Source organism: Bos taurus, chromosome 8 (assembly GCF_002263795.3).
Source record: "Bos taurus isolate L1 Dominette 01449 registration number 42190680 breed Hereford chromosome 8, ARS-UCD2.0, whole genome shotgun sequence".
In the NCBI taxonomy this organism is placed as follows: Eukaryota; Metazoa; Chordata; class Mammalia; order Artiodactyla; family Bovidae; genus Bos; species Bos taurus.
In genome coordinates this window covers 9,510,298-9,522,701 of record NC_037335.1, presented here as the reverse complement: position 1 = coordinate 9,522,701, position 12,404 = coordinate 9,510,298, and the positions used below count along the sequence as shown (strand labels likewise).

At 39.2% G+C, this 12,404-nt stretch overlaps 1 protein-coding gene across 4 annotated transcripts in view; it reads right to left on the bottom strand.

The window, feature by feature from the left end:
• Positions 1–12,404, bottom strand: part of KIF13B (kinesin family member 13B) — a 210,024-nt gene that overhangs the window by 111,877 nt on the left and 85,743 nt on the right. For 3 of the 4 annotated variants that reach the window (XM_002689472.6, XM_010807728.4, XM_015472410.3), the window contains exons 7-10: positions 9,395–9,482; positions 7,086–7,220; positions 5,122–5,234; positions 3,895–4,006 (exon numbers count right to left, since the gene is read on the bottom strand). In XM_002689472.6, coding sequence (XP_002689518.4) covers positions 3,895–4,006; positions 5,122–5,234; positions 7,086–7,220; positions 9,395–9,482 — 448 coding nt within the window. Of the gene's footprint in view, positions 1–3,894; positions 4,007–5,121; positions 5,235–7,085; positions 7,221–9,394; positions 9,483–12,404 lie in introns of those variants that run through there. The other variant, XM_015472409.3, reaches the window with a different exon arrangement.

Here is a 12,404-nt window from a genome sequence, read left to right as displayed (position 1 = left end):
TTAGGAAGTGGCAGTAAGGATGCAAAAACAGATGAATTTGAAGGACTTCCCCCTGGTGGTCCGGTGGTTAAGAATCTGCCTTGTAATGCAGGGGACAGTGGTTCCATCCCTGGTCAGGGAACTAAGTCCCACATGTCACTGAGCGGCTAAGACCGTGCACCACAACTACTGAGCCCACGTGCACAGCTGGAGAGTCCGTGCGCCAGCCGTGAGAGATCCGCACGATACAACAGAGATCCCACAGGCTGCAACCAAGACCCGAGGCAGCTGAGGAAATACGTGAGTAATTTTAAAAATAAATAATCTTTTACAAGTAGATGAATTTGAAAGATATTCATTCTTAGAGCATTCATTACCAGAAGTTATTTGATGTTAAAGAGACATATTTAGAAAGTTGCAGAGATAAGCAAGGAGAAGGCAATGGCACCCCACTCCAGTACTCTTGCCTGGAAAATCCCATGGACGGAAGAGCCTGGTGGGCTGCAGTCCACGGGGTCGCTAAAAGTAGGACACGACTAAGCGACTTCACTTTCACTTTTCACTTTCATGCACTGGAGAAGGAAATGGCAACCCACTCCAGTGTTCTTGCCTGGAGAATCCCAGGGACGGGGGAGCCTGGTGGGCTGCCATCTGTGGGGTCACACAGAGTTGGACATGACTGAAACGACTCAGCAGCAAAGATAAGCAAAAATCATCTTAATACAAAATGGTTCTCTACTGACCACTGACGGAATGAGTAAGCATTCAAACACACCTATGAGAAAAATCAATCGCATCCATCCACCCCCCTCAAGTCACCAAGTGTGATCAGTTTCTCTCTAAGATGCTGTAACATGGAGAGCACAACATAATTATAATGCATGTACAATGCAAAAAAAAAAAAAAGAAGTTGCAAATCTTATAAAGGATAAGCAATTTTATGAGTTCCATGCAAGTTACATTAGAGAATAGTAGAACTGTACCAGTTAAACAAGGATGAAGGAGAGTTCGACTAATTAAGAATTAATGAAGGAAAAATCAACAAGGACATAGAAGGCACTTCAAAGGAGAATGATATGTGTATCAGTGGATTCTAAGAGGCTATGGGGAAAACCATTTAAACCCTGGTATATTTTTACATAAATGCCCTACTTATGCCTTTATTGAAAAAAAAAATCATGTAGTTTTTAAGAAAAGATATGCCAACAATCAAAGAAACTATGCATTTTTTTTAGCCTAAGGATGAACATAAAGAAAGCACAATTAGAGGGCTTCCCTGGTGGCTCAGTGGTAAAGAAATCTGCCTGCCAATACAAGACACATGGGTTTGATCCTTGATCTGGGAAGATCCCACATGCTGTGGAGCAACCAAGCCCATGCACCACTATTTAGCCCATGCTCTAGAGTCCAGGAGCTGCAACTATTGAGCCCCAGCGCCTCAACTGCTGAAGCCTGTGCACCGAAGAGCCCCTGCTCTGCAATAAGAGAAGCCACTGCAATGAGAAGCCCGTGCACCACAGCTAGAGAGTAGCCCTTGCTCACTACAGCTTGAGAAAAGCCCATACAGCAACAAACCCAAAAATAAATAACATTACACAATAAAAAGTTACAATTATAGCCTAATTTTATCAAAGATAAAGTGAGCTTTTTTTTTTTTAATGTTTAATTTTGCTCAAGTTCAATAACATTCAACAGTTTCTATCACATTTGGTAAAGAAAAAAGTAAGTTCTTTTCTTTCTAATGAAAAGAAACCTTTGGTAAGAAGAGCACAGCCTAGGCAATAGCAGATGGGCAGCAAGGTCATCCCTGGATCCCAGTCTTGGTTCTCTCACTCGCTGGTTCTGCATATGTTGCCGCATCTGTAAAACGGGAACACTATCATCTGCCTTCCAAGGAGGCATGGCACATGATTCTCCTGACCCAAACTCTCCTGACTTCCAGCCTATCTATGGGATGGACACTCAATAATTAACCTAGGCCATGTTAACTATGTCAATTAACAGAAGATTTTTCTTAGTGTTAGTTTAAATGGACTGAAGTAGCAACATCAGAACAACAAAGCAATGAATATTCTTTTAAATCAGGCACATCTAGAAATTATCATGAATGTTCAGGAGATGTTTCTATTGAAAAGTGTGAGGAAGAAGTATCTCATTGAGAATCTCTTCTGGAAATGAAACAAATGAGATTTCAAGATAAATTGCTAACACAGAAGACCAGACAATTATTTCCTCAGTAATTAAGTGTTTTATATACCGTATGCTTTTAATTCATGAGTTATTTACAAGTGTTTTTTTCTTTTTTAAAAAATTTATTTATTTTTAATTGGAGGATAACTTGCTTTTTTATTGTGTTGGTTTCTGCCATACATCAATGTGAATCAGCCTACAAGTGGTTTCAAAATCAAATTTTGTTTATCCTTTTGTTTTTAATGTCTATTTTTATTGCATTTTGGCCAAAGGAAGTAATCTACCTGATTTTCTACTGTGGCAAATTTCACTTAATCAGGCATGCTCGAATAGTGTTAAGAGTTCTGGAAAGCAAAGTTGAACACTAAGCAAGCCTTTGAGAGGATGTAGAAACTAGGGAGGAAATCCTTCTTCCTTCATAAGCACAGTTCTCGAGACACATCCGGAATAACTCAGAAGCTGTGTGCTTTACTATGCTGACGGCACTTAACTCACCTTTACAAGCTCAACCGCTAGTGCAGTAACAGGTATTCAATAAATTCCTGACCAAGAAAATCAAGAGAACAGGCCAACATAAAACTAAACAGGGCTTATAAAATTATTTTTCAATTTTAAAAACATTTTTTTAAAAAGCATTAGGTACAGGACTTCCCAGGTGGTCCAGACTCCAAGCTTCCAGTGCAAGGGACGTGGGTTCGAGCTCAGGTTGGGAAACTAAATTTCCACACTCCATGTGGCACAGCCAAGAAAATTTAAAAGTAAAAATGCTAAAAAGACTTCCTTGAAAACAAACAAACAAAAAAAGAGCATTAAGGTATTAAGGTAAAATATCTTCTTCCGGGTTGGCAACTTTATAAGGAGGTTGGCAACTTTATAAGGAGGTTGGCAACTTCATAAGGAGTTAAACTGTCACTAGATTTTATATCCTCTAACTTCCAATCCAATACCCAATCCATCATGGCGACTATCCAGACAAAAGGGAACCCTGAAGACTAGAAGAACCCTGGAAACAGTCTCTCCCTTCACACTCCTAGTACATGTCATTTCCGTCTCTCCCATGGAATCACCAACTCGTGGTATAGTGTTCTGTGCACACATCTCTCCCTTACTAGACTCTGAGGGATTACAGGACAAGGAGTGTCCAGCATTTCCTTACATCCTCCTCAGAGCACTTCATACAGTTTTCTTCCTTCCTCATTTCCATCTCTCTCATTCACGCTAAATCAATTAACCAGTGAATGACTGTGTGCTCTACTCTCTACCCTTTGACACCTTTAAGAAGCCAAAAGCAAATTAAAATGATCATGAGTAGTCTGGAAGTTAAACAGGAAAACAAGGTCCAAAAAGTACATCAGACAAAAGGAGTCAGTAAGAAGGCTGGAGCAGTGCAGCTGAGCCTGGAAGGCGGTGGAAACCCCTTTCTTAGGACTCACTCAGCTGCGAGACTAGCCCTAGCTCTGTTCTGGTCCCCAAGTCTTAGAGGTGACAGTGCAATTGATTCCACGTGCCCCAAACCCCACTGCTTCCAGGTTCGGATGAAACCAGGAAGAAATCTATGCTTAATCCATTAAAATTATAACGCCATGTAAGAGTCTAATGATTATCAATTTGAACACTGATGTAGGAAATTATAATTGGGAGAAATCAAGAGTCTACTCTTTATTATTCCTTTTGTTTTAACCAACCACCAAGAGAATCCCAGAAAGGAGGTTGAAGACAACTTACTTTGAGCAGCCAAGTGAGAACAGAATCGCGGTATGGAACAAATTTATTCTTGCTTTTGCCAGCACCCTGATCTGCTAGGGCTGAGATAACCAGACCAAGGGTTGTGAGGGACCTGCATGGTGCAACAAACCGTAATAACCGTGAAAACCCGAGCACATCAAATGCCACATTTAAGCACAAAGACTGAACATCAAGGTGCCCCTGTGCCACCCTGAGAATAGCACTTCTGTCAGCACTGTGCTGCTCAGGCTAAGAACACACAACCTCTAAAAGCTGACACCCTCTACTACTACTACTGTAAGCTATAAAATCGCTTAGTTCAATCTTTTTTTGTATAAAGAAAATGTAAGCTGTAAACCACTAGGGCAAAATAATGACACAAATACCACATATCTTTAAGAAAGGAAGCCAAGAACACAATGCAATTAACTAAAACATAGCTCAAGGCAAAAACATTCCTACGTATATAAATACATAAGAGCATAGCATCTGCACGATGCTCTTTTACGATCTCCAGTTGGTTACTGATGCCTGTCTCACTGTGTGTCCTGGGAGCCACAAAGATGGAAAAGATTCCTGCCCACTAACACGGGCTAGCAATTTGGCTTAATTTAGCTTAAGGCAAGAAAATATGTAACCATATGTAGGACTTGATGCACCAAATATTATTTTATAAAGTAAAATCTTAGTATAAATAAGGACCACAGTTGTCATAAAAGGAAAGTCCAATGTGGTCAGTACACATGCTGTTGTTTGTTCAGACACACCCATGCCAAGAGTCTGCTACTCAGCTTATATTTGTTCTCTTCTGTAGCTCAGACCAGTGGCTCACAACTTGAGGGTGACTGTGTCTCCACAGGGAGCAACTGGCAATATCTGTAGATAACCCGGGTTGGGGACGGCAGGTACCGGTGCCACTTAGTGAGCAGAGGTCAGGGGCATGCTACCAGGCACAGGACTGCTCCCTGGACAGAGAGTTCCCAGGCCCCGAACCTCAGTAGGGCTGCCCTTGGGGAACCTTTGAGTTGACTGAGGCTGTGCTCCTGGGTCTCAGCAGACACTTCAAAAAACACAGAACAGGCTTGGCCCTTAAAAAATACTATGAAAAAAGTTCTATTTATTCTTTATAGCCTCATTCATTCCAGAACCCTATTCTTTAAAAAACTATACCAGTCCCCTTTCTGGGCTACTAAGTCACTGAAGCAGTGGGGCTTCCGGACAACGTACTTGTTGATGTTGCTGCCCTCTTTCAGCCGGTCACCTGCCGCTCCCGTCTTCGTCGCTCGCTCGCTGCCAGCCAAATCGACCAAGCTCAGCTTGCCCACTTTCTCTCCGGAAGTCTAGGGAGCAAAGTGACAAACACTCAAAGTTAAAGAACACAGAAAGTGGTACATTTCTACCAGATGAATTTACTGTCTGAATCCTTTATTAAAGCGTATTTGTCATTTTAAAATTAATTTGCACTGCTATAAAACAGTGTAAGAAAACTATACAGCCCAGTGGTAGAGACATATAAAATCATACACAACTACTAATCCAGAGAGAAAATTATCTCCAAAAAAAAGAAACTGTGACTCCAAAATGGTACATTTTGAAGGGAACCTAACAAAACTTTCACAGAGAAGTATATAAAATCATTACAAGTGTAAATTCTAATATATGAAACTGTGCCTAAAATTTCATATACACTAATAATCCCGAGGGAAAATATTTGCATTTCTTATGATATTAAAAAAGAAATTGACTTTATCCAACAGAAAGATTCCTCAAAAACCTAATGCTTTCTAAAATGTTTTCATATTGTTCATATAATAATTCTCTTTTCCATAATTTCAGGTATGAAGTTTATATATTTTCCTAGTTAAGGTATTTCTATATACTGACATTTTCCTTTATCAAAAATATTCTATTATCAAATCACAGACATAACTGATATTTTACACTTTAGCAGCAATACAAGAAATGTAAGAAACCACATTTCTGGATCACTTTTTAAAACTTTCTTTTAAAATATACATTTATATTTATTTCCATAAATAAACATGTTACTAACAAAAAGGAATTCAGCTTCCCAAATCAAAAGTACTTTTGGTTTGAAAAAAAAAATGTCAGAATGTTTTTTGTTTTATGCTGAAAAGGAAGTAGAAAACAAAGAACTTTCTGTCATTACACTAATCTTGCTGTGATGGTAAAAGAAGAAAACTATGCTCTCAGCAAATGAAAATCTTGCCAAAATATAGCATTTTGCCAGGGTGATCATTTTAGCTTCTGCTACTTGAAACTGATTCACTTCAGGGTAATAATAAAATATGCAAAAATTCACATACAAAGTAAGAAGGAAAACACAAATGTATGAGTCAACACAGAAGTTTTCAGTGTGGTAGAAGCATATATATCTCTGGTTCTGTTGACCCCTTCTAACACTCAGCTTTTTAGCATAAGGTAACACTTCAAAGGAAACCTCACTAAATCAGCTAGGGTGTTATTAGCTTACACAATCTGCCATCAGAGTTTAAAGTTCAAAAAATGCTTTGGCAGAGACTATAGGCCATCAGTTGCTATAGCTTCTGTTCCAACTTCCTTCAGGTGAAGAGAGTAGAGAGCTAAAATCTACATTTCTCAGACTCCCTTGCAGCCAGTGTTCAGGATGTGATTTAGACTCTGTCAATCCGATACTCTTGCTTCAAATTTAAAAGGCAGAAACACAGTAGAGGTCAAGCCCATTCTGGCTTTTTCTGCGGGCAAGCAGGAGCATGGGTATATGAGTTTTCCAAAGAGTATCCCAGCTCACATTCTCCAACTTCCAGGGCTCTAAGAGGGCAGCCTCCCTGACTCCTGTATCTTGGGTCACAGCCCTGGGATGTGCCTGGAACTCACAGGTCTGGGGGTGGCCACAGAGTAGTACTATCCTCACTGGATGAGATCTGTGCTGTTCTGGAGATTATTTCTAGAGACTGAATCCAGAAACCACTTCTCAGAAGGTACATCAACACCTGTGTCATTATCCAATTCCCTCCATTCAATCCTTTCTGCTTACCTAGAGCGGCTTCTATTTCTTGTCCTGAGTCCTAACTGATACACATGTCTGGTTAGAACTTTAAGTCATCTAACACCAGAAGGAATAAGATAAACCATGATTCACTTTAGAAATTGGGAAAAAAAAAAAAAAAGTCATGCATCCGAATACCTACCCCAGACTTCACGTCGTATAAAGTGTGTGTGAGGGTGATTTTGAACACCGCGTGTGATCGGCTGCTCTCCTCATTCATGTTGGTTGCAGCAACTGTACGGGATTTGTTACCCTCAGACATCAAAGACTCGATATCCTACATGGAAACAAGTCACAGACTCACATCTTATCATCTAATAAACATGAACACTCTGCTATGCTACGAAATGCATTTCAATTTTCACTGCTTAGTCGGCCACAGCTGGAGTTTATATTCTGTTTTCCAATGAACATGAAGCCCCATAGAGTACAAGAAACAATACTATCTCTGAAAACACAAAGAAAATACATTTACTGTAGGTGTAGAATAGTGTCAGCTCTGACCAAGAGTTAGAAAAGAGTAGAAGCTGCATGTCAAAGTCCCATGAGATGGACAAACATGCCTTGCCAGGCCTCATCTCACCTAGAAATTAGAAGATCTTTAGCTTATTTAGTTATAGCAATAGAAGTTATTAAATCAAATTAGACTGTATGACTAAACAGAAAACAAAAATAATTTGTAACCCCTCCCCGCAGGCATAGCACTAGATCACTAAATTAGTGCATATCTTACCAGACCTGTTTTTAAAAATGAGAACAAGACTCATTTTCTTCATGGACTTACTAAACTTCTTTACCATTATAGCTAAAACAGAGACAGCATAATACACTCAAAAGATCATGGGATCTTCATTTTTTTTTTAAATGTTAAAGGCTCTAAAAAATTTATTTAAGCAATCTGAAACTTAGTTTCATTACAATGGGGCTTCCCAGGTGGCACTTGCCAATGCAGGAGACTTAAGAGATGTGGGTTTGACCCCTCAGTCAAAGATATCCCCTGGAGAAGGAAATGGCAACCCACTCCAGTATTCTTGCCTGGAATATCCCATGGACAGAGGAGTCTGGTGGGCTACAGTCCACAGCGTCACAAAGAATCCGACACAACTGAAGTGACTTAGCAAGCACACAAGTAACAAGAGAGCTACAACATCATCTATCTTCCAGGGATTTAATGAGAAACAAGAAAGATACACTTGTGAGAGAGTCCACTAAGTGCCTCCTTTTATCCAGTCTCCTGTACTTTCCCGTAAAGGAACCCCATCTTTAGGGGAGCACACTGCAGTGGATAAGGGACTGCACTGCTCAGAGGCCGCTGCAACTCAGTCTGGCCATATGTGCAAATGAGACAAAAATTTACCTAATAGGTAAATTTCTAATAATACCTAACATTTACATGATACCCTAGAGTTTTTTAAGACTTTTCACATGCATCAACTCATCTGATTTCTTCCAAAAGCCTTCCTGGATACTACCCTCCCTGGATATCTACATATCCATTTAAGTTAGGAACTCCACATTCAAACTACCATGAACCTGAAACATGCATTTCTCATTGCACTTAAAATCATGTTTTTTTATAATACCTTTAAAACATCTGTAAGCATCTTGAGGGAACGGACCTCATTCATTTTTTATTTCTTCAGCACTTAGCACAATGTCTGGCACAGGAGAGGTGTTCAATAAATGTTTACTAAACAAGTACCATTGACCAAATGACAGAATTTGATCCATGAACAAAGGAACTCCTGAATCTACTTCAAAAGACAGTCAAGACAATAAAACTAATTTCCATTCTAAAAATTAGGACAGAGAGGCTTGGTGAGATGGAGTAGACGTTCCAGAGTCATACAGGAGTCACATGAGAGGACTGTCACCAAATCAAAAGTCTCTAACTTTTAATTCAATGTATATTACATCATGGCTCACACCACCCCCGTTTCCCCAAAGAGGGAAGCCCAACAGATTCACACAAAGCATAACTGTGACGTCTGAAAATGAAGAGAACTAGTAACTAAAGGCCATTGAGAGATTCTTTCAAATTAGAAACAGGCTTTGAATGCCAACTACTCAACTCATATTTAATTTCATTAAATCACCAAATTCATAAGCAACATCATTATTTTATGTACTACTATGGAAGAAAAAAATTCTGCTATTTATCATTTTAAGATATAACCATAAGGAATATCAGTTTCAGAGCTCATAAACTATGGAAAAAATGTCTCACAATAGATGAATAGGTATGCCTTGCAAACATGTATACCATCTCTCAAAATTAAACCGACTTAATAACCAGATATAGCTTTTTAATAAAGAGCTTTGTAAAAAAGTTGACTTATTAAAGTGATGCTATAACTTTCTTAATTGCAAAAAAAAAAAAAGATCACAAATTCAGCAACAACAAAATTTGCTACCGTGAATCTCAGTAGTTGACATAAAGGATGCTGTTACCTTGTAGCTTGTGACAGCCAGTTTAGACAGTCCATCCACATAGGGTCCCAACACACTGTGTTCTCTGACTTTTAATGTCTGACGGCTTCTGCTCGTTAAAAACAAAAGAAACGATTTTCAAACAATAACCTGTTTAGGAAAGGACTCAACCACGGCTCCATAAAAATACAGACTGAATTCAATAAAGATCCCAAATAAACAACAGACTTGATCCCAGAAGAATTTAAACCAAAACTTAAGATTCTTGACTGGTAAGAAAAACTTCATAATGGAGTAAAATATCACATAGTTCAAAAGGGTACACTGTGGGATGTCCATTACCACAAAGAATGCAGAGTGGAATAAATACAAACAATCTGCTGGTCACATCACAGAATGCGGCGCAGAGAGCAGAAAACTAGATAAATGTAAACTGCGCCAGAAAGCAAGCGACAGGCCAGTCTCAATCGTGAATAAAGACAAACACAGACAGACTAAGACCAAGACAGCAGGCGGAATCTAACAGCGCGTCAAAAACATAAAACTGGACTGCCCGCGGCTGCGAGGTGGTTTTAATATTGAGAAAAGACTCATGTCTTTTATCAAAATGATAAGACTAAAGAGGAAACAAAAATACCATTTCCATAAATGATTTCAATAAACTGAAAAATGATTCAGTAAAACTAAATACTCATGAGTTAAACAATAAATAAATAAACCTCTTACAAACAAGGAACTAATAAAACCAGTCAAGGGAACCTGCCAAAACCCTACAGCTTACAGCATACTTAATGATATCAACCAAAAAATAATAAGGATATATGTTACTTACTAACTCTATGTGAAAAAAGCTCCTCACAAAGTATAAACGTTACTTTTTTTTTTTTTCGGCCGTACCATGCATCTTTTGTGATCTTAGCTCCCCAACCAGGGACTGAACCCAGGCCCCAACACTGAAAGTGCCAAGTTCTAACCACTTGACCACCAGGGAATTCCCTAAACACTGCAATTTTTAAAAAGAATACTGATGGTAAGATTAGAAATGAGTCTTGTTCTATGTAACTCATTATTTTCCAATGATTTAGAATCTACAGTATCCTAGGATCAATCACCAAAACTTACTACTATAAAACTGTATATAAAAGTGCATAGAGTATTCAACTTAGTTCTGATCTCTGGATACATATTCTATTACAACTTTTTTCCTTTCATTTTCCCCTATTTCTTAAAGATAGTGCATACTGCATTATCTCTTGAGTAAAATATAACTACATTACTACACATAGTACATGGTGAATTAATAAAATCAGTACTTGAATAAAGTAACGAGGTCTCAAACAATCCTTCATTGAAAAGGAATCATAGAGCTTTTAATTCACTCACTTTGGCTCTTCAGAAACGCTACAGAAATTCTCAAGAAACTCATGAAGGAAACAACCACAACTAACACTTACTGAGCACTTACTATGAGCCAGTAAATATTCTAAGATCTCAGTCTAACTTTCATGACAGCCCTCTGAGATATTATATAATGTTATCACCCGTTCTGGACAAATGAGGTCTAGAAAGCATAAGGACCTTGCTCAGTAGGTAACAAGTAGAAGACCGGAATCCAGTGCCAGGTGATTCCAAAGCCCATGCAGTTAATTACTAAACTATACACAAGACAAACATATAAGATATTATTAAAGACTTAGCAAATCGTAGATAGTGAAGCTCAAGTTAGGGCTTAGGTGGCTCAGTGGTAAAGAATCCACCTGCCAATGCAGGAGATGCAGGAGTCTGGAGTTCGATCCCTGGGTTGGGAAGATTTCCTAGCATAGGAAAATGGCACCCACTCCAGTATTCTTGCCTGGGAAATGCCATGGAAGAGGGGCCTGGTGGGACACAGTCCATGGGACTGCAAAAGAGTTAGACGCGACTAAGCATGCACGCACGCAAAGTTCAAGCTATTCACAAAAGCACTGTGGAGTATAAAACATGAGAATGAAGTCAGCTAAGAATTTCTGGAAAGAGTAGGTCTAGGGTCTCAGGGAAAATGATGCTCTTCAGAGATGAAGGTGCAAGAAAAAAGTATTGAAGGCAGAACAGGAAAAGTATGGGGCACGATATTTAGCAAACGTGGATACCCAGGCCATGGTCTTCCTCCCTGTGGACTCTGGTTTCCTATTTTGACATCTGTACATCTGTCCTCCAGTCCACTGAACAGCTGGGTCCCTTTTCCAATCCTCAACTTCTCCACGCCTCCACACTCGGGCACAGCTGTCCTTTATGCCTGAATTCTTCTCACCCAGCTTCTCAGTAATAAACTCCTACTCAGCACAAAATTCATCAAGCACTCTCAGTGAAATCGTCCCTTCTCTCCTGGGCAAAGACAGTTGGTCAGTCCCTCTTTGCTCTCACCTATTTTGTGTAAGCCTCCTTTACAATGTAAAAGCATTACTGCATTGATTTCATAACTGTTTGTTTCCAAAACTCCCAATCTGACTGGATAAAGAGGACATGGGACATATATACAATGTAATACTACTCAGTCATTAAAAAGAATGAAACAATGCCATTTGCACAAACATGGATGGACCTAGAGAGTGTCATACTGAATGAAATAAGTCAGACAGAGAAGGAGAAATATTATATGACATCCCTTACATGTGGAATCTAAAAAGAAATTTTACAAATGAACTTACAAAATAGAAAGAGACTCACAAACTTAGAAAACGAACTTATGGGTGCTGGTGGGGAAAGGGATCACTAGGGGGTTTGGGAGGATCATGCACACACTGCTATATTCAAAATGGATAACCAACAAGGATCTATTGTGTAGAATATGGAACTCTGCTCAGTGTCATGTGGCAGCCTGATGGGAGTGGGGTTTGGGGGAGAATGGATGCATGTATATGGCTGAGTCCCTTCACTGTTCACCTCAAACTACCACAGTGTTGTTAATTGGCTATACCGCAATACAAAACAAAAAGTTTAAAGTCTGAAAAATAAAGAAAAACTCCCATTCTGTCCACTGTGAGCTCTTCAT